Source organism: Eutrigla gurnardus, assembly GCF_963514095.1.
Source record: "Eutrigla gurnardus genome assembly, chromosome: 3".
NCBI classification, from domain to species: Eukaryota; Metazoa; Chordata; class Actinopteri; order Perciformes; family Triglidae; genus Eutrigla; species Eutrigla gurnardus.
Window position 1 is genome coordinate 30,929,693 of NC_139917.1, and position 25,985 is coordinate 30,955,677.

At 43.0% G+C, this 25,985-nt stretch overlaps 1 protein-coding gene across 5 annotated transcripts in view; it reads right to left on the reverse strand.

The window, feature by feature from the left end:
• Window positions 1-25,985, reverse strand: part of usp34 (ubiquitin specific peptidase 34) — a 56,219-nt gene that overhangs the window by 26,783 nt on the left and 3,451 nt on the right. For all 5 annotated transcript variants that reach the window (XM_084006422.1, XM_084006421.1, XM_084006420.1 and 2 more), the window contains exons 2-27: window positions 23,235-23,325; window positions 21,373-21,955; window positions 20,344-20,394; window positions 18,043-18,192; window positions 17,381-17,448; window positions 14,419-14,611; window positions 14,000-14,061; window positions 13,631-13,712; window positions 13,144-13,236; window positions 10,833-10,958; window positions 10,612-10,741; window positions 10,364-10,494; window positions 8,842-9,566; window positions 8,346-8,560; window positions 7,679-7,797; window positions 6,867-6,994; window positions 6,075-6,164; window positions 5,848-5,943; window positions 5,066-5,148; window positions 2,999-3,153; window positions 2,404-2,517; window positions 1,695-1,794; window positions 1,004-1,166; window positions 803-929; window positions 309-459; window positions 118-218 (exon numbers count right to left, since the gene is read on the reverse strand). In XM_084006422.1, the coding sequence (XP_083862548.1) occupies window positions 118-218; window positions 309-459; window positions 803-929; window positions 1,004-1,166; window positions 1,695-1,794; window positions 2,404-2,517; window positions 2,999-3,153; window positions 5,066-5,148; window positions 5,848-5,943; window positions 6,075-6,164; window positions 6,867-6,994; window positions 7,679-7,797; window positions 8,346-8,560; window positions 8,842-9,566; window positions 10,364-10,494; window positions 10,612-10,741; window positions 10,833-10,958; window positions 13,144-13,236; window positions 13,631-13,712; window positions 14,000-14,061; window positions 14,419-14,611; window positions 17,381-17,448; window positions 18,043-18,192; window positions 20,344-20,394; window positions 21,373-21,955; window positions 23,235-23,325 (4,127 nt within the window). The remainder of the gene's footprint in view (window positions 1-117; window positions 219-308; window positions 460-802; window positions 930-1,003; window positions 1,167-1,694; window positions 1,795-2,403; window positions 2,518-2,998; window positions 3,154-5,065; window positions 5,149-5,847; window positions 5,944-6,074; window positions 6,165-6,866; window positions 6,995-7,678; window positions 7,798-8,345; window positions 8,561-8,841; window positions 9,567-10,363; window positions 10,495-10,611; window positions 10,742-10,832; window positions 10,959-13,143; window positions 13,237-13,630; window positions 13,713-13,999; window positions 14,062-14,418; window positions 14,612-17,380; window positions 17,449-18,042; window positions 18,193-20,343; window positions 20,395-21,372; window positions 21,956-23,234; window positions 23,326-25,985) is intronic.

Sequence of the window (25,985 nt, forward strand, 5' to 3'; positions counted from 1 at the left end):
CCCTAGGGGTCCCGGACCGCCTGTTGAAGATCTCGGATTTAGATGATAATATCCAAGCAAACTGGGCTCCGTCTCGTTGTTTTTAGGTATTGAACTGTAAAGAAAGCAGGCGGTCACCTGCATATCTTTGAAGCCCAGCTCGTGCAGAGTCTTCTCGTCGTAATCAGTCGTCAGCTCGTGACCGGAGGAGATCATCCGGACCGGTCCCATCAGACCTCCTGCAGGAGATAAGACAGACTTTACAAACCCGCTCACGAAAACGGGGACCTATTGACAGCGTTTTTTTAAGACGATGTGTGGGAGCCGACCTGGGAAGTCCCCCGGCTGGCGGCCACTCTGGCCGAACTCCTGCAGCTGCGCCTGCTGGTTCATCTGCTCCTTCTGCAGGTTCTCGTACCAGTGGGTCACCTCGGCTCGCAGGTCTGCCACCTGGTCGCTGGGGTACATCTCGATGGTCATCTGCAAGAAGGGGAACGAAGAAGGAAAAAAAAACACAATAAAAGGCTGAATCAACAAATATCAATAAACTTTGGATTTAACGATTGACTGCTAGAATCTTTAGCCTCACACAAAAAACTTAAATCATCAGAATTTGATCATAGGAGCACATAAAAGGGACTTTCACACCTTTTAACAACACATCCATGATGTCATAAGTGGAAGATTTCATTTGTAAACTGCACTCAAAATGAGTGATAAGGATTAGAGGAGGTTTATTGTGCTCATGATGGTCATCTATCTTGTTTTCCCCAATCGCTGTATAAACGTGTAACTTAAACCGGCGTATCTGTGGAGTGTTCACCTTGTCGGGAAGGCCGGCGGGCTGACAGACGATCCGGAGCGGCAGAGACTGTTTGTCGCTCAGAGCCTTCAGGTGGCTGCTGATCCCCGTCCCCTCGATCTGCCACTGCCGCAGGTGGTACGCAAACCTGACGGGAAACAACGCTTAACATACAGTCCGTGTTCGTATCTGGCGTTAACCCCCCTCGTGGTGCACGCCTACCTGCGGCGAAAGGCCTCCAGGTGTGTTTTGAGCATGAGCAGCCCCCTCTCGATGCTGGTCAGGCTGGAGTGGGCGTCCTTCTCCAGGTTGGCTGAGGCCATCAGCAGACTCTCCATACACTTCCTGATGAACTCCTGCTCCTTCTCCAGGCCCGTCTTACCAGCTGGAGGTGAAGGAAAAGGACATTTAAAAAGTTCATAGTCACTGTTGGAAAAAGTATAAAGATGTTTCCACTTTGACATTAAAAGTATTGGCCAAATAGGGCCAAAGAGTTTGTTTAGATATTGAATTTTATGCAAAATGATGTGTTTAACATTTGATTTTTCCCTCCCTCTCTTCCCACTAAAACATGAAATAAAGTGGGATGTGCAGCGGCTCCTCTGCCATCAGTGTTTGTGTGTGAACGGGTAAATAGATCAGAAAACTGCAAAATAAACAATATATATTTACCAGGTCCATGCTGCTTATTTTATTTTTATAAGTAAAAATAGGATTTACTGAAATTGCCAGAAGGCAAAACGCTGCCTCACTCCCCACATCACAAGCCTTGTGTCTCTGCCTGTTAATAAATTGTATACTTATGTATTATGGTTTTAATTATTTTTCCTGCAGTACCAAACCGTTACAGCCCGAACAAACACTCGTACTTTGATGTGAAAGTCTGTAAACGTGTGTTTGTGATGAAACGAACCGTTGATGTAGTAGGAGTTGATGTACTGGATGGCGGCGCGGCTGATGTCAGCAGACTGAGCCCTCAGAGCGATTCCCCACAGCTGGTCCATCCCACACAGCTGGAGGGGGGGGGGATACACAGGAGTTAACTCTATCTCATTTCAAGGTGCATTTCCATGCTTTTCCAGCACCTTCCAGCTGTGGTAAACTCCATATTTGTATCAATCCAATGGTCAGTATTCAGTCTACTTATTATGTCACTTGTTCATCACATTAAATGAGATGTTATTGTCCTCTAAACAACCAACATGATGTTTGGAGACAGCTTTTTACAGAAGGACCACAAATGAAAGGAAAACTAATTCCACTAACAGATCCACAGAAATATAATCACCAACTATTTTCATCATCTGTTCATCATCAAAAGTCATTTTTCATAAAGAAATGTCAGGAAATGCTGTTTTCAGTCCCTCAAATATGGAGATCTTCTTTTCTCTGTTCTATCATAGATGTCATCACATACAACACACATTTCAACACCTTTATTCTACATCCAAGACCTTTTCAAGCTTTGAAAACAGCACACTAACATTCAAGTGTTTTTTATAGCATATAGTATTTCCAGCACCCGTACCAACCCTGTTAAATCTCCATATAGTCTACATACTGTGGTGAGACTGTAGGAATAAACATTATTAAAGGTTGTTTTAAATACTACGTGTGTGTACCTCGCAGCTGGAGGCGTTGTCCAGGGCGCTGGTGGCGAGGCGGGCTAGGTTGCAGAGGTGCTGAAAGAGGTTCAGACCCGTCATGCTGATGGTCTCTGGCTTCAGCTGGGGCATCTGGAAACACACACACACACACACAAACAAAGTTACAATAACACACACACACACACACACACAAACAAAGTTACAATAACACACAAACGCACACACGTAAAGAAACAGACACACAGCTGCTCCCAACAGGGGTGTCAGTGTGTTTCAACTGTAGGAAACAACCTCCTGAATGCTGTAAACCGTCATTTTTACTACCGTACTTTGTTTGAAGCCCAACACATGATTGACAGCTCTACTTCTCACTCGGCTTCTTTTGCTCTGAAGGAAACGCTGTCACGTTTTCTTCTAAACTATCCATCAAAGACATGCTGGGAAAATCAGTTTGCAAATATGTTTGAGGAAAGACATTTTGTCACGCATTTCATTTCAGATCTATGATGTTTTATCGATTTCTGGACGGGCTTCAGATAATTCTCCACTTCATAGAAACGGCGTTCCCGGTCTATCGCGATGCGTTTGCGTTCCTCCTCCTCGTCCATACCTTCTCCAGGAAGAGGTGCTTGTAGGTCTCCATGCCCATGGCGTGCTGGTCCTTGCTGCGGACCTGATTGAGGAACCAGTGCAGCGCGTCGTCGTAGCACTCCGCGTCCTCCACCAGGCAGTGCCACAGGATGTCCACCTGCTCCAGACTCAGCCCTGAAACACAAAACGCACACATTTACACCAAAGAGCTCGGTCCAATGTGAAGGCGGATTTAACACACTGCTTTTCTTTGCATCCATCAAGCTTTAATCATCAAGCCACTGCAGCGGATCCCAACATCGGCTCAGGACTTCCAAAGGAGCTTTGTGATGCAAAATTATTATCAGGGCTCCAGACTAACGTTTTGCATTGGTTGCAATGGTGCGCCTAACTTTTTTTTTTAGGTGCACCAGCACAAAATTTAGGTGCACCCACATTTTTCATCGCGTCGCCTTTAACGCCAAAAAGTCACCTTTTTATCGCTCTCCTTTTACATAATGACACCCCCTTATGGCCTAGGTTAACTGCAGCACCATCAGCACCCAGAGGAACCGTTTTCTCCAGCCAATCTGCACACTGATGCCCAAACGCAAGCATGCTTGCTTTGTGGCACAATAAAAAGATCATACAGGTCACTAGCCTATAGATTGCAAATGGAAAACTGTTTATGTGATCTTAGCCTAGCCTACTTATATTTTTACTTAGGCTATTCATTTTTAATAATAATATTAGGAATAGGCTACTATACAATTTCCTATTCATGATGTCTCATGCTGTAATGTGGGCCTTCAAACACTGCGTGTCCATGCTCCACCTCGACATGTCCAATTAACATGTTGACCGGCCTCCCTTTATGCAAAATGCGGCAGTAGACAATAACGCACTCCTCCGTAGAGACGTCTGTGTCGCCGTCAGTCATGAATGACGTGTACGTGGCGTTTCCAACCTCAGCTGTCTTGTTCTTCAGTGTGTCGGCATTTTTTTCATCAGAATAATTTCGGACTTAAATTTAGTGAACGGCAACTCCTCCTTTGCAATATTGTATGCAACGTTGAATTTTATAATAATTTCAGATTCCTCAGCGGACGTGATTGATACAGCCTGACGCTGAAATGCAGCTGGATGAGGGGCCACTTTATTAACACACTTATCAAGGCATGTAGTATGCTTTTTGGACATATTGCGCTTTTTCAATGTCTCGATGCGAAATGTTGTTGACTCCTCCACAAACGCACTATTACCGGCCAAATGCTGACCGCACTCCCGACAATAAATGCAGTGCATTGAGTCCCTTTCTTCATCGTACATCAGCCAGGGAAATTGCTTCAACCAGTCCTGTCTGAAGGCGTATTTTTGGGCTTTTTAATTAGTCTCGGGGCGAGGCTTTCTGACTCTCTTCACTTTCAAAGAAAATCGAAGCGCTCAGCGTCGAAGCGCTCAGAGTACCTGCTCAGCTCGCTCGCATTTTCGAACTGACACAATTTACAGCAGTGAAAAGGACCACAGCCAATCAGAGGCAAGGACCCGCCCGAGCTCTGTCTCTTATTGGTTTAGACCACGATACCGTCAGGAGAACATAAAGAGATGCTGCGCTTATGATTTTTTTTTTCACCCGAGCAGTGTTAGGTGCACCAGTGCCACCTACAATTTTTTTCAGTCGCACTCATAAAAATTTTGGCCGCATATGCGACCAAAATGGTCGCACTCTGGAGCCCTGATTATGTGTGGAGATTTAGGCTAATTTTGGTGTTGCCATTCTCCAGCTGTTCTCAAACTATACTGCATCCACACTACAGCCATAACCTGTGACGTTGCTGCTACGATTTATCGGGTTTTTGTTCATCGTCATTGTTCTGCCTGAAAAGTGATGACTAAGAAAATAACATTTCCTTTACACATGCCATGCATTCACTCCATATATGACGCTCAGCAAGTGATCAGGTGATCGATCAGACGGAGACCCATACAGACTTCCCCCCGGAGAAAACATGAGGATTTGGCCAGCTGGCTTTTCCGGGAGGTGCAGCTATTATTTTTTCTTCTTAATCCAGACTGTCTGAAGAGAATAAAAGAAGCTGACTCTTACTGAAGTGGTCTGGAGATCCCAGTGTGGAGAAGACGCAGGTGAGGAACTGCAGACGGACCTGGACCTCCGCGCTGTGACTGTACCTGCAACGACGCAGCAGAGAAACTCGTCAGCGTTAGTACAAACAATTTCTAACATCCAGACCAAGAATGATAACCGTGAAGATAACTATGAATATATTCTTTTAAAAAATCATTATTACTTTAAGTGGACAACATCGCAACTATAAGAACGACGACAGTGACTAACGATATCTTGTGTTTTGGCTTTAGAAAGGAAATCCCTGTTGGTTGTTGAGGCTTTTATTTTGAAGGCAACCTCAAAGTTTTAAAATGGTCCTACTTCTCTCTGCTGGCCACCAGGGGGCGACTCCTCTCTGGTTGTATAGAAGTCTATGAGAAAATGGTCCTACTTCTCTCTGCTGGCCACCAGGGGGCGACTCCTCTCTGGTTGTATAGAAGTCTATGAGAAAATGGTCCTACTTCTCTCTGCTGGCCACCAGGGGGCGACTCCTCTCTGGTTGTATAGAAGTCTATGAGAAAATGGTCCTACTTCTCTCTTGATGTATTATCTCAGTAAACATTGTAAACATGAGTTTATGGTCTCAATCTCTAGTTTCAAGTCTTCTTCAATCCAGCATGATGTTCATTTAGTACATTATGGTCCATTTAGAGTCCACCAGACCAGACCATCATATTTAGAGCTACATTACAGCTGCCGTTCTCATCGCGGATGTTCGTTAAGAAGCAGCTGTTTTGAAACGGTGGCGAGGATGGACTCACAGTGCAAACTTGTGCCGGTGTTCCCGGACTTCCTGGATGTAGTGCTGCAGGTTGTCGAAGAACAGCTTCATCATGTGCAGCTCCTTCTCGGCCCACCTGACCGAACAGACGCAAACATCAGAACCACCGCACTCACTCAACAAAGATCCCCCCTTTCATATAATTAAAAAAAAAAGTGTCTTAGGGAGCCTAAGATTACGATGCCCAAGTTTGGTAATGTTACTCACATGGTGATCCAGTGAGTGTCGTAGCTGGAGCCAAACTGCTGAAATGTGCCAAAAAGTTTGGGTAGCAGACGCAAGGAAACCACAACAGACCTGAGACCGTAAAGAAAATCAGAGAGGTTAAACTTTGTGTTCCAGAAATATCACGTTGATGCTTATATGCTTCATACAGGGTTCCTACACCTTTTCAAGTATTTCAAGGTGTATTTCCATGCTTTTCCAGCACCTTCCAGCTGTGGTAAACTCCATATTTGTATCAATCCAATGGTCAGTATTCAGTCTACTTATTCTGTCACTTGTTCATCACATTAAATGAGATGTTATTGTCCTCTAAACAACCAACATGATGTTTGGAGACAGCTTTTTACAGAAGGACCACAAATGAAAGGAAAACTAATTCCACTAACAGATCCACAGAAATATAATCACCAACTATTTTCATCATCTGTTCATCATCAAAAGTCATTTTTCATAAAGAAATGTCAGAAAATGCTGTTTTCAGTCCCTCAAATATGGAGATCTTCTTTTCTCTGTTCTATCATAGATGTCATCACATACAACACACATTTAAAGGCCTTTATTCTACATCCAAGCACTTTTCAAACCTTGAAAACACCACACTTAAATTCAAGTGTTTTCAAGGATTTCCAGCACCTGTACCAACCCTGTTATTTGTGCTCTTCAGCAGAGTAATGACTCTCATATTTCCTGCAGCTTCCAGATATTCATCCGACGGGTGTTTGTGTCGTTTGTTTGCAAAGAGGATTAAATCCGGTGGCCCGGGTCACTCCTTACCTGTGATGGGCCAGGTTGTCAAGGCAACCCTCGATGAAGCGCATTCGGATCTGTCTGTCAGTGAACCAACAGACAAGCGAACACAGCAGCTTTTCTGCTTCGTTGATCAGACCCTCAGACAGATGAATCTGTGAAGGCACAGACACATTGAACATGAGATCGAACGAGGCCGTCGCTAAAATTAATCATACAGAACGTTGCAGCATTTCTGGCTTTTTCCGATTCACCTCCGGGGGACTAAACAGATATTTATGCCTCCTTTACATTTTTTTCTCCTTCATAATTTTGTTTTCTTTAGGTGTTGCTTCTTTAGCTCGTTTTTATTTGATACACCTTGTAGTAATAAATGTTATCTTCACATCTGGTCATCGGAAAAACAAACTCAATATTCAATGCGTGTTTTAGGGTTTGCTCATTCACTTTGGAAAAATGCATTTAGAAAGAAAATATTCTACATTTAAATGCATCAATCAGGTACAGGAAAAATAAGGAGTTGGATCTATAAACACTTATGTGCTATAGTTTAATAATAAACTCTAATAGGTATGAATGGTGATGACACAGCAAAGAAGTAACTCCCACAATGCATCGTTAAAGACACAGTGTCTGGGTTTCAAGTCAAAACGATGACATTGCAAAACAGAACGCATTTAATAAGAACAATTTAATATTGATTATCTCGTCATCAAATTGTATTAATCCTCCAGCCCTAGCATGTTCATGCATTTGTATAATTTAAAGTTTTGAGCAAAGTGAAGCAAGGCTTTAAAACAAGAATTCATATGATTTATAAAGATTAGTAGAAGTCCTACCGCGTCCTCGTCCTGCACCAGGTCCCACAGCAGAGTGTTGCCCTTCTTACAGACGTTGTCCAGGTTGATGTCCGTCACCGCGTGGCTGCTGGAGTACTGGTGCTTGTGGACCGCCGGACCTGCAGAGACAGAAACTTAGTTCTCGTGGTTCTTTTGGCAGGAAACGACCTGCAGGGTTCCCACATTTCCATGCTTTTCCAGCCCCTTCCAGCTGTGGTAAACTCCATATTTGTACCAATCCAATGGTCAGTATTCAGTCTACTTATTATGTCACTTGTTCATCACATTAAATGAGATGTTATTGTCCTCTAAACAACCAACATGATGTTTGGAGACAGCTTTTTACAGAAGGACCACAAATGAAAGGAAAACTAATTCCACTAACAGATCCACAGAAATATAATCACCAACTATTTCCATCATCTGTTCATCATCAAAAGTCATTTTTCATAAAGAAATGTCACAAAATGCTGTTTTCAGTCCCTCAGATATGGAGATCTTCTTTTCTCTGTTCTATCATAGATGTCATCACATACAACACACATTTCAAACCTTGAAAACTCATTACTAAACTTAATTCAAAGGTTTTCAAGGATTTCCAGCACCATTTGTTACAATAAATAGCCTGATTATTTTGAACTTGCTCGTGGCTTGGAGTGCGGCTCACCTTGAACCAGGTGTTCGTGGTAGATGGAGGCCAGGTTGGGGAGGTGCTGCTGGAGGTGCGAGCTAAGCTCCGCGTGGGAGTTGATCTGGACCAGCTCCTCCTCGCAGCCCGACTCCTCGCCGTCGAAGTCGGCCATGTTCTTCTCCGATTTGGCGCTGACCTGGGAGCTGCTGCAGCTCACGTCGTCGGCACTCAGCATGTCCTCCGCCATGGGGCTGCCGGAGGAGGGAAGGTGTCAGAGAGGATAGAGATCAACCAGCCAGCGCCATAACAACAGGGTTGGTTTGGATTATTTTGTAAAAAAAAAAAAAAAAAAAGGCATCGAAGACAACATTTTCTATGCAAACAATAGCGAGATTTCCATAAAAAGTGCTGTGATTATATATGATGTTTTTTCAAAGAAAAATAAAATTATATACATGTTGTGTTGTATAATGTACTCCAATTTCCCTGATGTTTTTGGCGACTGTCTGACTTTGAATGAATTTGGCCTTACCCTTCGTGATGGTGGTGGTGATGATGGTGGTGGTGGTGGTGGTGCTGGGGACCGATGAAGCGGCGGCAGTTAAAGAGCTCGTTGCCCATGGCCTCTCCCAGGAAGTCCCCGGGACGCGGCAGGCACGGGGGCTCCTGAGGCCCCCCCTGGACCATCTGCGAGGGGCCGATGTCTGACGGCTGCTGCTGCTGAGGCTCCGCCCCCTCGGGCCGAGCAGACGACGATGCCGAACAGGCGTCCAACATCCTCATCCGGCCCTCCAATGACGCCGCCGTAACCATGACAGCAGAAGAGTCCGGGTTGAAGGGGAGAGACTTGGGCTTGGCTCCGCCCCCAGAACCACTGGGCCCCGCCCCCTGGCTCGGCCCCTCGCCTAGCGCCTCCCCGGCCTTCCTCTTCCTGGACTCCGTCTGCTCCCTGGGCTCCTTCTGCTGCCCGCCTTCAGCGGCCGACCGGCTCCCCTCGTCTTCGTCCTCCTCGTCGTCATCGTCGTCGTCTTCCTCGTCGTCCTCCTCTTCGTCATCCTCCTCCTCCTCCTTCAAGGCCTCGCTGTCGGCCATGTCGTCCGAGTGCATCTCGCTGCCGGGGCTGCCGGCTGATTGGCTGGCTCGGCTGGAGGCGGCCTCGTTGCTGGAGGCTTCGCTGCGGCCGCTGCTGCTTCCCGGCCCGCTGCTGCCTTCCTCCACGCTGTTGGCCGTCTCGTCGGAGCTGCCCTGCATCGACTCCTGAGGAGACGACACTTATTTTAGATCACCTCAGTGTGGCGGTCAGGAGAGTTCTGCTTCAAATCCCTCGAATCTAGTTCATTATAAGTTATATGTTTTTTTTATTTTTCTTCAAATTTCTTTGACCTCTTAAAGACTTCATTTGGGAAAAAAGTATTTAAACTCAAGACTCCATGTTTCGTATGGCTGTGTTGTTACACTACACCAGAGATCTTCAACAGGGGGTCTGGGACCCCTAGAGGGTCTGCAGAGGTACTGCAGGGGTCCCCGAAATGATTTGATCCCAAACTTTTTTTCTTCCAAAAATTTAAATATGTTCAAAAATACACTTTAACATGAACGCAACCTATAATAAGCAAATATAAATATTCCTGGTTTTTTTTATTATGTTGAGAAATTGTGATGTAGAAAATAGCATTGAATATTATTTTAATGGCTTAGGTTTGTAAACATTCATCATTACAAAGTACTGTTTATACATGAAACTATAGCCTGCACAACACATTATTATTGACCCGCTTTAATAAGGAACACTATTTATATGATGTGTAATAGGGGGGTCTCTATAGAACTTGGGGGTCCTTAGCCTGAAGACCTCTGCACTAAATACTAATGATGTCATCATTTTATACACATTTCCCCCCAAATGCAAGAATGCATGTTTAAGGGCGCTTCAGCATTGGCTTCACTCACCGTCTGGTTTCAAATAAGACAGTAAATCTACATTTCCTGTGTGAATGAAATGCAATCAATAGCAGCGTGTGTGTGTGTGTGTGTGTGTGTGTGTGTGTGTGTACCTCTGTGTCAGACAGCCTCTGCTGGCTCCTCTTGCTGCCAGTCATCATCTGGTCGTCCATCTCCATGTCGCTGCCTCCACTGTGCTGAGTGTCGCTGTTGTCGCTGCTGTCTGGACTGGCGGCCGGTGAACCTGAGACCCGACCAGAAGACCAAAGTTGTATTTTGACTAAGAGATAACGATTTGTCGTGATATGACACTATAAATAAAATGGAATTTAATTCAGATTCCTCTTCACTCCAGACGGACCTTTCTTGTTGCCCATGGGGATGTTGGTGTTGAGCAGCGAGGCGAAGGAGCTCTGCTTGGAGAGCTGGGCCTTGGCTGCCAGGGCGTTGTTCCACAGAGCCTTGATGAGCATGGAGGCCAGGTACAACGTCTGAGGAGGGAGATGCATCAGCGTTTATGATAGAAAGTCAACTATAAAAACATTACAAAATAACAGGATGGCAGCGTTTGTGTGTGAATACCTGCTCGGTGTGGGCGCTGGGGTGCAGACCCGACACCAGGTTGAGGACGTGGCGGAGAGGCACCGGGTCCAGGTTTTTGATGAGCGAAGGGAAAAGGTCGTGGATGTAACGGCTACAGTGTTTCAGCTAAAACAAAAGAATAACACGTATTGTATTTTATATATGCACACAAAATTCATCACCTTCCTTAATGTTAAGATTCTGTTTATCATGCTGCATTGTGATTTGCCTAAGATTCGGGTTTCTACATAAATGTCTACATGCACGTTGCTGCAGTTTGAATGAGAAAGTTTGAACGGTTAAGGCGGCCGCCTTAACAACAAAGGGCTGCCGCCTAAACTAACGTCTTAAAAAAAAAAGAAAAAGAAAAAAAAAAAAAAATCCATATACTAGCATTATTCGCCGCAGTGTTTCCCCTACCATTGTACAGGCCGGGCAGGGCCTCCAGGCATAGGCGTAATTTATGGGGGGGATGGGTGGGTTGCAACCCACCCAATAATCCAAACCAACCACCACAACCCACCCAATTTGATATCATAATTATTGATATTGAATGTTAAGCATTATAATCACAACAGTGTGGTAGATTTTCTCAATTTACCAGTAAAAAATAGTGACGTTTGTCTGTGCCCCCTCCCGCTCTGAGATTTGGTTTCGCCCACCTTGCCGGACCTGCGCTTCTCTACTGTCTCTCCGGTCTCTCCCCGCATCAGCGGTGGTATGAAGAAAGCACGCGAAAAAAAGCAAAAGAATAAAAGTATCTTCCCAACAGGAGGTAGCTACTGCTAGGGCTCCAGTGCCACCACTCACGAGTCAAATCATGTTACTGAACAAAAGTTAGTTTGTCCCCCCCCCCCCCAGCCGGCGAGTTCGACAGTGCGTGTGCGTATAGCCCCGTTCACATACGCCACTACTCGCCACTCGCTTTCTCGCTGAATTCTACTCGCTGGCAAAAAAAAACTCACTGCCGCCGCCGGCGACTTCAAACGGCAACTATCTGTGGAACTCTCTGTTGACGTCAACTGTCAATCATCTCTATTCTACATTGTGATTGGTACTCGCTTCACTCACATCGCAGAAAGTTAAAATAATTTGATCTCCGATCGACCACATCACATCGCCTGTCCTGGTCCACATTCCACTAGAACACATTCACATTCATTGACAGCTGTCTCTTAGAGATGGGCGAGTGGCGACGTATGTGAACGAGGCTTCAGTCAAAACCAAAACACCAAGGAAGGCTGAGGAATAGTCACCCACTTATATTATTATTATTATTATTATTATTATTATTATTATTATTATAATAATAATAATAATAATAAACAAATTGTGTTTTAGTCATTTTTGTTTTCATCTTTTCTTGAATGCTTAAACTCATCAACCCCATTTAGTATGTCAACATTTGTATCAGTACCAGCAGTTTGTAAGAAATTGGTCAGTAATTGATATGTCATATTTTGTTTCTCAGAATTCACCAAATTGATGCATTAAAATGAAATTATTTAAAATTTTCTCCAAGGGGGGGCATGCCCCCGGACCCCCCTACAGGATCGCAATCCCCCCACCATAGTCTCCAAAGATATATATATATATACACACCTGCTTCACAGGCGGAAATCTCAACCCCCCCAATGTTCAACTCAAAGTTACGCCCTTGCCTCCAGGCCAAAAAGAAATTAATATATGCCAAAAATAAGCCACCTATCAATTCATTCATAAATCAATAATCATTTACATGGGGGGGAGACACCCCCTGTGGGGGGAGGATTGTTTTTGATAAGCTGTGGAACTCTGAGTTAACCTATTTCTACCTGAATTTCTATGAACTATTAAGCTGTTGAGTAAACCCATAACTTATATTTTACTTCATAAAATAAGACATGCACTCATATGTCGTTGTAGTGTTTTACAGTATCTGTAGCTATTAATGTGATGCTCATCATCCCCCCCCCCCTGACAGACACCACCTTAACTAACACATTTTCTGGGGGAAACACTGATCACCCTAAGGACCTTAACGAGGCGTCGTCACACGTTGGGATGATTCATTAGAAACATAAATGTACATTCATGGGAAGTTAGCTAGCATCGATGCCAGTTGTAAGCATAGTAATAATAAATAAACCCCTCTCTTGGCTCAGTTATTTTTTTCCCTACAGTGGCCCTAATACACCGTCGTAGGTTGATGATGACGTTTACATAGCAGAATAAACCGATGAGTGTCATCCTGATTCACCTCAACACCAAAGTAAATGAATGCCCGTGGATAACGAATAAAGCAGCGGACAGTAAATCTGTCCCGTCTCACCTGAGCTGCAGCCCAGATACAGTCCACATGCTGGGTGCTGAGTCGGCCTTCTGCAGCCAAGAAGTTCAAGATCACTTGGCACTGTTTAATGATCTGGAAACGCACACACACACACACACACACACACACACACACACACACACACACACACACACACACACACACACACACACACACACAGACAACCACACACACACACAACCACACACACACACAGACAACCACACACAACCACACACAGACACACACACACACACACACACACACACACACACACACACACACACCCACACACAACCACACACACACACACACACCCACACACAACCACACACACACGCTCATGAGATTGGCTGTTTCTATAAAATAAAAACGTCCTCCAGCCTCCAGAAAAATAAAAATAAATCCTGTGCATTTTAACACAACATAGCAAATTTAACAGTTAAAAATGTGCCGTCGGGTTTACTGGATCAAAAAGGTTTCTCACCTCAATGTGCAAATTTGGTCCGAAGATGTGCTCCACCACGTTGTTGTGGATGAGCCAGTCGGCTAGTTCCTTCGCTATGGACCTGGAAGGACGAAGCAGAAATCATGGGACGTTCAACACGCAGGTAACACAAACTACAGCAGCAACGTGATCGTTACTTTCAAGTGTATAAAAGAGCTTTATTTGATCAAACTCCATTCACATCCAAATATGTATTCACAAAAACCAGGATGATGTTTTTGAAGGAAAGCCTAAAAATGAACCGATAGCTCTGAAAGTAAAATGGCATTATTGCTTCATTAAAATAGACCAAATTCTTTTTATAACCGGATACATCGGCACGCTTCCCTCCCTGTAAAGCTCACTTACGTTTCTGTGTCGGACACCAGCGACTCGTTGTTGCAGACGTCGTTGAAGGTGTGGAGTTGATTCTGAGGAAACAACAAGGAGACAAACACGAGTCCACGATGAGCCAAGAAGTAACACACGTCACAATCACAACATCTTTGTACGAGGCAACCTGTAGATAACAAGGCTGCCCTCAAGCACTGTTTATCATTTGTTTGTCTTAAACTAGCGATTGATAGGGTAATTTTCTCATAGACCTCCATGCAATCCGAGGAGTCACCCCTACTGGTCATTTGAAAGATTGCAGGTTTAAAGCACTTTTGAGACCTGGATGGTTGCTTCCTGACTGAAACAAAAATGCAGCTGAACCTCGATAAAAGCCGAGTAGAGACCCAGAATCAATGACGTGGGTCTCTCACAGTGAGAGTTCAGTGACTCACGGTGATTTGGCTGAGTCCTGCCAGCCTCATGGTGAGCGTGGGGGACATGAAGTACTTGAAGGCGAGGTCCAGGCTCTCCTTGTCAAAGCACAGCGCGCTGTCCAGCGGCTCCTTCACTGTGCTCCACATCAGGTCGGCCATGTTGCGCGCCGCGCTCTGCCTCAGCTCCTGATCCGACAGCTTACACAGATACCTGCAAAAATATATCATGCTTTTAATGCTAATGTCTGGACAGAATGAAACACAAGCAGCTTTGATTTCAACCTCTCACAACAACTAACGCCGTATTAGGGCCACTGTAGGAAAAAGAAGAAGAAAAACGGGGCTGAGAGAGGGGGCAATATTCAGAGAAAAGAAAGTGGGAAATTTGTGAGTTTATTACGATGCTAACAACCGACATTTTCTAATGAATTCATCACAACGTGTGACAACGCCTCGTTAAGCTCCTTAGGGTGATGATGTTGATGGTTATTGTTGTTTTATTTATGTGAGGCCAAATTGTCATCTTATGGGTGTTTATTGATCGGGGCGGTTGGGTGATGCTAGCTTTCACTTGTTGTCATAGCAACGGCAAACATCCGGTGCTAGCGGAACCAAGCAACTTGTTTATATCGGCTTTATGTGTTTATAAACTCGCAAATGTGCCACTTTTTTCCCGGAATATTGTTTCCTCTCTCAGCTCCGTTTTTTTTTTCCTTGACCCTAATATACCATCGTACAAAAATGACAATAACGTAAAATATCTAACTTATCTGTGGGATAGTTTTGTGGATCAATACCTCTGATTTATCTGGTTATTGTGGGGGGGGGTTAACCAATTGCTTAACACGTTAAAAAACAGAGTGATTCGTGACACATACAGTAGGACGATGAACAGCCCAAATCATGTAAAATAAATCATGGATCTCAATACAATATTTTTGTAGCATCCATTTATCAGCACAACCCTGATGCCCTCTTCAAAATTCACCAGCAGCACTACAGACGGGGGAATGTGAGTAACTAGTGGGCAGCGAGCCAAGAGGACACATCACATAACTGTGATAATGAGAAACACCGACGGACTCAACAAAACACTTAAATCCACGATCCCTCTTATTCCACGTTCCTGAATCCAACTTTTTTTATATAATTCTGAAATAAAAACTTTGTACCGTTGGGATTTTTTTCCAATCAGATTCCTTTGCAGGCGAACGCTGAGAGACCTGATCATTAGCAGAGTGCTGCTGACTCATCCCGTCTCCACTGTGAGATGAGATGGTCGGGCTTCGGGGTTCTCAGATCGTTTCTGATGAGCTGGGAGGCTAAAAGATGCTGCTAAAGGGGATTTGTGTTTGCTGATCAAACAGATTAAAAAAAAAAAATCCTACTGGACAACTAACAAATAAATGTTTTTATTATAAATTTTTTATGTAACCAAAAATTAGACTTCAGGGCAAGAAACAAAGGAAGTGCACGTAGGAGCAGCGTGGTGATTATTAATTCAGCTGCAGTCTTATATTGGCAATAAGAAAATACAGAATTATTCTTTAGCATTCGCTAAATTATTCATCAAACGAGAGTCACGCTGGCGGCTCTGTGAGGACGACAGCACGCCATTATGTTTTCATCATGACGACACAAACGCGACCCACAAAAGTACCGCTGAGGCTGATGGGATACCGAGACGCCGAGTCATCTATTTATAGATCGTGCTCGGGTCGGACCTCGTATGCACACTGTATGAAATATCGTTGTATTGGTTTTATTGGATGGAATAACATTCACCACTCATGCAACCTTTGCCTGCATCATGTGCTGCTGGTGTGCGTTACCCTTTAAAGTCCTGTCTGGCTCCTAAAAAGACACCCAATATTTTCCTCATCAAGAGATTCGTTAATGGTTGAATTTTTTTTAAACCGACCTGTGCCGCCTTTTAAAAAACACATCTGACAGCGAGCTGGATGGATATATTTTTAAAGGGAAGTTACAACATAAATCAGGGAATGACCCTTTAAATCATTCGTATTAAAAGTAATCATATTTTTTTTTTTAGACCAGCATGCCTCTGCTCAGCGAGGCAGAAGAGGCGGCGGCGGAGCATCGGCACCACCTGCGTCACATGACGGTGTTCTGCCAGCACTCATGGGTCATGTGAGGAGAAGGGTTTTCCACCGGAGGCCTGGCAATTGTTGCCACGGCAACGGAAGCTCTTCCTAGCAACATATGTGTGTGCCACTTTGGTATTTGGGGGGAGGGAGAGTGAATGAGCGAGGTGCACTGACTGAGTGAGAGAGACAGACAGAGAGAGAGAGACGGAGAGAGACAGACAGAGAAAGAGCTCCACATCGACCACGTCTGGCTACCTCACTTTAAAACGGCAGCAAACATATATATATATATATGCAGACACACGCTTAACTGGTACGTTATCTTCAGCAATTAAAAAAAATAATAATTAGGGGGTTTGTTTTCCCGATTTGAATCAAAAAAGTCGCATCAAATCCTTCTGCAGAAGCTGTACTTGTCCTGCAGACGACAGGAAAGCAAGGTGTTCAACAAAATGGCAGCTACAGAGTCTCTATATATATATATATATATAAAATAAAACAGGGACAGGCCTGCAGCAGCGTACAGAGATGAAATAGATTAAAACATCCTTATTTTTTGGTTAACTGAATAGAGACGCTGCTGAATTTCCTATTTGAATTTATTTTACCAACAAACGTGTTTATACACACCAATCATTGGGGGTATGTGAAGGGGAATTTTCCTTACTGGATCTCAATAATATGTCCCTTCCCCTCTCCCAGGTGTTCCCTTGTAGGTTTGTTGATTACTTGGTCCTTTGGATTGTTGTGCATATTCATACCTTCCTGCAGACTTACTGTCATTTTGCGCCACAAAAACAAATGCAATATCTCTGAACGTAAAGCTTGCCTGCTTTGAGTCCTCATAGAAGCGTGTGACGGTAGTGACTCACCGTATTACGTAGGTGCGGAACGGTATGATGTGCTGCATGACTGCCGGAATGTGCAACCATATTCGGATCTGTGGGCAAAGACCAAAAAACAAAGCGTTTAACATCAAACTCACATCGACATGTAAAAACACACAGCAGACACCGTTAATAGCAAGTGGCTAAAACTGTTTTTATTAATGAGAAATCAGTTAAATATTGTCAACCGCTGTCACTGAATAAATTATAACCTTGAATACCTTTCCAAATGTACAGAGATAAACACGGGAGATGCATAAGTAGGCATTATCATTTATTTACTGCTATTATTTACTTAGTTATCATTAAATACTATGTACTTATTATGTATATAATATCTGTGTATGTGTATAGATGGGAGCTGTTTATTTACTTTACGTTAGACACTGAAGTATTCATTAATGGATATATTTTTGGAGGAAAAACAAAGAATGTATGCAATACTCTATGATGAGGGGAGTGTTTAGCAGGACTGCTATATAAGACTGACCTTAGTTTAGCCAAGTGGATCTAATAAACAGTTTCCCTCCAAATCCACCTCAGAAATAACATCTTGATCTCTCATTTAATTAAGATTTTAGGGTGATATTTTTGAGATTTAGATATATAAATCATGGCAAGATGATTTTGTCTTTCGGCGGACTCACGTTGGAGACGATGGTGATGAAGGCGTGGGCGATGGGGAAGGGGAGGCTCTCCGGAGTGCCCGTCTCGAAGCACTCCTTCATCAGGGAGAGGCCGTGCTTCCCACAGAACAGACAGACGTAGCGCAGCAGATGCAGAGGCACCTCCACGTCCTGGTCCAGAACGGGACACAACATCATCACACACATTCTCATTTTTCTGTTCAAAAGGCTTGCTTTGCAGAGGTTGAAGCACTTGCTGAGTCATGCTCGTTTACAGTCAACTGTGAGGTGTTTTCGCAGCCGGAAACACAAAAACATTTGGACGCAGACGGAAATAAAATCCACTCGGAGATAATTCGTTTGAACCATAGACTGAATATGAGAAGTGGATGTAGTCATCGTGATGTCACCCACTGGGTTTGTGGACTACGATTGTGAAGTGAACAGTGAAAGGAAGTGACCATATTTGGACTGTGGAGGAGCGGTGGGTGGATCTAGAGCGGCACCCTGAGCAGTATCCTTACTGGATCTGGATCTATGTGGATTCTGGTGTGAAGCTGTTAACAAAGTTAGCTTCCATAATTCAAGGTCAACTTTACAGCTAAGTGTTAAAGTCATCTTAGTAGCTAACTAGCATTGGTAGCGACCTGTCAATCAGCAGGTAAGCCCCGCCCCCTAAAGCATCCCCTGCTTTCTGGTCTGGTGGACTCTAAATGGACCATAATGTACTAAATGAACATCATGCTGGATTGAAGAAGACTTGAAACTAGAGATTGAGACCATAAACTCATGTTTACAATATTTACTGAGATAATACATCAAGAGAGAAGTAGGACCATTTTCTCATAGACTTCTATACAACCAGAGAGGAGTCGCCCCCTGGTGGCCAGCAGAGAGAAGTAGGACCATTTTCTCATAGACTTCTATACAACCAGAGAGGAGTCGCCCCCTGGTGGCCAGCAGAGAGAAGTAGGACCATTTTCTCATAGACTTCTATACAACCAGAGAGGAGTCGCCCCCTGGTGGCCAGCAGAGAGAAGTAGGACCATTTTCTCATAGACTTCTATACAACCAGAGAGGAGTCGCCCCCTGGTGGCAAGCAGGGAGAATGCAAGATCAAGGCACGACAGCGATGGCTACACTTTTTTTTCATTTCCTGACATTTACTTCCTTTTTTTATGTTGACAGTTCAGCATCATCCGGGCTTAAACAATGCAAGTGGGTTAGAAAGTGTTGTGTAGATGCGTTTGTGTATTTGACAGTAAATCATGAACTTGTTTTGATTAGATTCAAAGTCTGGAATACTAAGAAATCAGTGCATTTAATAAAATATCAACACATCGATTATATTATGCTTGGCCAGTAAAAACAGTGAAAAGTGTTATTTTTCTTAGTAGTCCAGCTTGTTTTTCCACAGCCTGTTCTGATATTCATCCCACCTCTGAGTTGAATGAAAACATTACGGTGGGAAGGTAAAAGCCATCGAGCTAGCAGATTATCTGGGAACACTTCACCGCTCTCTGGGGTTCAAAAAACAAGAAACTCACCCGACGTCCATTCACAGACTACAATATAGATGACAGCATTTAACAAACTTTACAGCGCTGCATTCCTTTTTGGCAAAACATTGTTATTAAACGGAAGCTGAGCTCTTAAACGTGTTAATCTCAGAATACAAAAGGGCAGCTCGAGGAGAACAGACCAATGAAACCTTGTTGCCATGGAGTTTATGAGGCTCAGTACACTGGAATAATGTGGGCGTCGATCTGACAAAACAACCAAAAGAGGGCAGGAAACGTGGACAATACTTAGCATAACAGAGAACTGTACTCTCAACACACTGACTGAACCAAAACTGTGATATCGGACAAAAACATTCTGCCTCTGAGTCATGGCGACCACATGAAACATCAAACGTGAGCAGACTATTTATTTTCCTCAGTCTGAGATACTCATCTCTCGCCTTTGTTAGTAACAATAATCTAGAAAGTCACATTTGCACTGATCTGCAGTGGTGGAAAGTCATTTAGTCGAGTACTGTACTTAAGCACACGTTTGAGGTACTTTACTGGAGTATTTGCATTTTCTGCTACTTCATACTTCTACTCAACAGTTCATAGGGAAATATTGTACTTTGTAGAATTGAATAAACAAATAAATCCCAATATTCTGATAATCATCGCTGGTATGAACCGGCTCTAAAGCAACATGTTTTTGTGGGATTATTTCCTGTTGTAGGTTTCATGATATTTACAGGAAGAAGAGCGTACACTTAACTCAGTGGGGGGACAAAATAAAGAGAGGAAACGGTAGATTTCTTACATTCATGTCGCAGAAAGAGCCGAGGATGTTGCTTTCATGAGCAGAAATGTCCTGCGGGGAAAGATTCAGAGGTTTTAGAGCTTGTAAACACTACAAAGTCAACTTAATATAATTTGAATGCAAAGTTCTGTTTAGTTGATGCTTTGGAAAGGTTTCTGAATTACAGGCCGTTCACATTCAAAAGGAAAAAATTTTGTTTTGGTATCGAATACATTGCTGTTTTTTACAGATGTCACAGTTATTCATCTATCTGGACTAACGAGTGCACAACAGATACAGAAGAGTTATAAATATATAAATATAGTTAAATGGAATGTCCAGAGTCGGGCCAAATACCTCACTGTCGAGATTATATACTGGATATAGTGACTTAAATTGTGGGCAAATAACAGAACAGCTAGAACAGGCTGGTAAATGTATTTCATCACTTTACTGTAATGCAGCCTTAAAAAGACGATATCTACTCTGATGACACAGTATCAATATTTTGCCCAGCCTAAGTCAAGAGCTAAAGCCAGGAGGCGTTTAGTTTAGCTTTGCATATTTTAATTGTTTAATCCATACGCAAAAACCGAAATGTAAGCACATGAAGATGCAGCTTTATGGGGGTCACAAAGAATCATGAAAGAGCACAATTTTATATATTTTGTTCCCAAGAGATGTGCTCATAAATGTTCATAATAAGTTAATCGGCATTAAAAAAAAAGTATTCAAACAGTACTAATGCACTCAACAAATCTATGAAAATAAGGCAAAAAAACAATAATATAAAATATCTAACAAAATATATCATAATTACAGAGTTTGTCCACCAGAGAATTTAATAATAGAATTGTTTTTACCATGGTAAAATGTCTTGCTGACGTTAGAATGTTTTAAAAAGCACATATAAGGGATTCTTCTAAACATGTTTGTTATTCATGAAAAGTATAATATATAATTATATATGTGTGATTTTCATATCAGTCCCAGCATCAGCCTCTAAAGAGGATCTGGTGGGGTGTTGTGTGACACGGGGCCGGTCCTCACCTCTATGGTGGGGTGTGTGTTGTGTTTGTAGGCGGTGTAGAGGGGGAACTGGATCTGGAAGATCTTGGCGGCACACAACAGCAGTTTCTCCCTCTCCTCGGTGCTCCAGGAGCTGAACGGGTCCTGGCTGTCACTGCAGCTGCTGCTGCTGATTGGTCCGCCGCCGCCGCCGCCGTCACTAAGCCCGGAGCCGCCGTCGCCACCGCCGCCACCCTCCCCGGGCCCTAGTGCTTCCATCTGGGCTTCGCACGGCTGATTGGGCCTCTGACTCTGACTCTTATTCTGGTTCAGTTCGGGGCCGCTGCCGTCGGCGTCCTCTTCTGCAGAGTCTCTCTCCACGTTCACGGGTTCGTCCTCCCCGGGTGAGGCCGGCTGGGGGAGGGGCCCGGGTGCAGTGTCGTCCCCGCTCCATTCGGATCCCCCCCCAGGCCCGGGCACGCCTCCTTTATGGGTGTGGTCTTGGACGCTGCAGAGGCGGTCCCTCAGGCTGCTGATCTGAGCGATGACCAGGTTGATGAGGGCGTAGACCAGCTGATTGAAGACCTCCAGGTGCTTGTACTCCTTGAAGCAGCAGAGACATTGTCTGGAGACAACGCAGAAAGACACAGGAAGCGTTAAAAGAGGGAATCAGACTACAAGTTTAAATCTTCACAAACTCAACAAACTGACTCAGCTCGTTCCAAAGAGTGTAAATATTTGTGACTTCAGTGTGCATTATAAGGATGAAAATACATAAACATCAAGACAAAGCAGATAAAAAAAAAACTCATTCAGGTTTCTTGTCACACAGTCAAACTTGAGCGACTCGAACCAATCACTGAAATCAAAGTACGGGACGGGGCGCCAGCGGTTTCCTCTCACGCTCAACAAAGACAGAAGAAACACAGACTTTAAAAAAAATAGATACATAGTGCACCGTGAGCCCAAAGTAGGATATTGTTCTTGGAAATATTGAAACAATTTGAGTCTGCAAAATGCTTTTTATTGTTTAGGTCAGTGACTTCAAGTCTCCTTTATTGAACCCAATATAAAACCCTCGAGCTGGACGATTAAATAACTAAAGGTTAATGAGAGTCATCATTATGTTGTCAGAGCGAGAACTAGAATAGGTTTCTTCTCCCATAAAAAAAAAGCACTGCTTGAAAACACAATATTTATTGTAGCATTAAAGCTCCTCTGAAGCATCACAGCTATTGAAGTCCTTTCCTCACATCCTTTCCTCACATCCTTTCCTAATTTCCTCACATCCTTTCCATGACCTCAAAAGGAAAACATCACGAGGTCAGGGAAAGATGAGAAGGATCATTTATAAGGATTTAGGAAAAGACGACCGCGATGCTGAGAACCTGACTGAACTTTCATGAAGTTATATAATAATAATGCTACAGCCAGCTGCTGATCGGCGGAAAATCCTCGCCGTTTTACATCACTTTCAAGGTTGTTTTACTCATTTAATACATCACACCACCGCCAACGCCGTTGTGTTCCACCTCACACTCTCTCTGGTTCTGCAAAAAGCCAGGATTCTTGTGTAAAAGGAGAAATCCGTGCCTCCATTTCCATGATTGGCGGGATCTCTGTGTGAAAACGCCTAATGTGATAATTAGGTAGTCGTTTTTAAAGCACATTTATGAACAGTTCACACTGACCAAAGGGCCGTACAAAGTGCATTAATTAAGTCAAAAATTAAAAGTCAAATAAAGAAAGTCCTGCTGAGGATGTGGTTAAAATACATTTTTTTAAATCTCCTTTTTTCCTAAACGGTAGACTGTTTTTTTGTTTGTGGTTTGGAAGAATCTTAAAACGTAAAAGTGGCGTCCTAACTTGCTGTTCCCTTAGATTACAGACGAAGATGCACCGACCTCTGCGTCCAGGAGCTGATGTAGCCGAGCACTCGCAGGGCATGTTCCTTCTTCAGCTGGAAGCCTCCTTCACTGCCGTCTGCATCCGATACTGAAACAAGAGGAAACTCTGGTTAGGAAAGACATCTCAGGAAATCTTTGTTTACGTTTTACTCTGCAAGAACAGCCAACTAGACAATGACACACGTTCACTTTCAGATAACTAGAGGGTTAAATATCTAGTTGTCAAAACAAAACAAACTGGTTGCCAGGCTAGCAGACGTTTATCCCCACTAGAGACCATAAACTCATGTTTACAATGTTTAGTGAGATAATACATCAAGAGAAATAGGACCATTTTCTCATAGACTTCTATACAATCAGAGAGGAGTCGCCCCCTGGTGGCCAGCAGAGAAAATGTTTGAGGCACTTCCGCCTTGGCTTCACTTTTTAGACCCAGAAGTTGCAGCCTGGTTGTTTACATGTTTCCAAAACATGTAGGAAACAAACAAAGAAACTGGTGACACCTCTAAGAGCTGGTGGCAACATAAGTAATAAAATCCACGTCCCTGCCCCTTTAAAACACCAGCATTCATGGAGATAACACATCAGGTGAGGTCATTTTCTCATTGACTTCTGTTGCAATCAGACTTCTTTTTGCAACAGAAGGAGTCACAAGTTTAAGGCAATCTAGGTTGCCGCCTTGAGTTCAGCAGGTTAAGAGTTCACCATCTTATTTTAGCGTGTTCACTGAACACAAAGTACATTTGGAGATGAATAATATAAAATAAAAAAACAAAATGGTGCACGGTTGTCTACAGTTCACAGGTTAAATTTTCAAAAGTAGGGGGTTTATTCTTTTTACTTTATTTCATCCATTACGGACCATTATGTCACCACACTAATAAAACACACTTGTCTCTTTCAGAGATGGAGACATTTCTTGCTGAATCACATTTGAAAACAAAAGAACAACAATCTGCTTTGTGCAACAAAACAAGCTGAACAAGAAGCTCTTTCATCACCGGCATACATTATTATTTGTGTTGAATACAATAACTGTCAGCCTTAAATTATCAGGTAGCATTTAACTAAGTATAAAGTCAATGAAAAAAATAAATGAAAAGATGCACGTTTTTTTAGAGAATCAACCTGAAAGCGTTGCCTGCCGCCATGGACTACTACTGTTAATATTACGACTACTACTGTTAATACTACTACTACTACTGTTAATATTACGACTACTGTTAATATTACGACTACTATACTACTACTACTACTGTTAATACTACTACTACTACTGTTAATACTACTACTACTACTGTTAATATTACGACTACTGTTAATATTACGACTACTATACTACTACTACTACTGTTAATACTACTACTACTACTGTTAATACTACTACTACTGTTAATACTACTACTACTAATGTTAATATTACGACTACTGTTAATATTACGACTACTATACTACTACTACTACTGTTAATACTACTACTACTACTTATAATACTACTACTACTACTGTTAATATTACGACTACTATACTACTACCAACACCAAACACAGATGGAACCCAAGATGAGTGTATTCCAGCTCATTGAGTGAAGTGTTCTGAGATAACTTATGTTGTGATGAAAAAGACACTATAAATAAAATGTAATTTAATTTAATTGACAGCTGAACTATACAAAACATGTTAACAGGTAGATGTATCTGCATCTGTGTGGATCCGATTATTTAAAAAAAATATGTTGCTGCTCAGAGTTCAGAGAGGCGTTTCTGCACGATGCGGCGGAGGACAGATATTCTGGTCAACACAAGTAGGTCAGGTGTGTGTTGGTAGCGGGGAAAAAGAAAGAGTAGACATCATGAAAGGGTTCATCAGAATCTCTGGTGCGTGTCACAGCCGATTCTGGTATTTTTGAGGGTTTCCTAGATGGTGGACATATTCTGAAGTTATCGTTATTTGGACAGTTATTTTGAATTTAGTTGACATCCCCAGTTCATCCATAAGAAATCTAACGTACTAAAGCAGTGAGGGATGAGCTATCGTTGCCATGACCACCGGGTCAGCATCACGTCCCAACGTTGAACTTTGACCACTTTCGTTCTCCGTGGTTACCGTGACCTCATCGTGAACGAGGCCTGATTTAAGCCACCGTCTTTCAGCTCTAGTTCACAAAAAATTTAAAATATAAATAAAAAGAGCCCCTTTTGCACAATCACAACAGCGTGAAAGTGAACCAACTAAATGGAATTCAGCCGCCATTAATATTATTTACAATTGTGCCTTTCCCTGCTGTTGTCTGTCAAAATGTCTTATTCTAGTGGTTAAGTTTGTATCTGTGGTTTAAGACTCTACAAACAGGTAGAAAGGCTAAATTCATACAATTATGTTGCTGTGTATCAGCTGTATTACCCAAAAGGTATTGCAATCCTTTACTTTCAACTTAATTCAATCGATTTAAAAAAAAACATCTTTAATTTGTTTGTTTTGCCTGACAAATCCAATGTTTTTTAAGTTACATGCATAAAAAAAACACAAAAGAAGAATACCCTTCACTTTGTTTTTGGGGAAACCCCCCATGGATTAGCATCGTGTTAGAAAACGCCTGTTGAACTCAGCTCCCCGTTGTAAAAAATCCTGTCTCTCAAAACACACACACAAACACATGCTGCTGCAGCAAATCGGAGGTCACAGGTCACCTACAGACACAACACATGGAGCTGCCAGTCTTGCAGACAGAGCTGTCACAGCTGACGC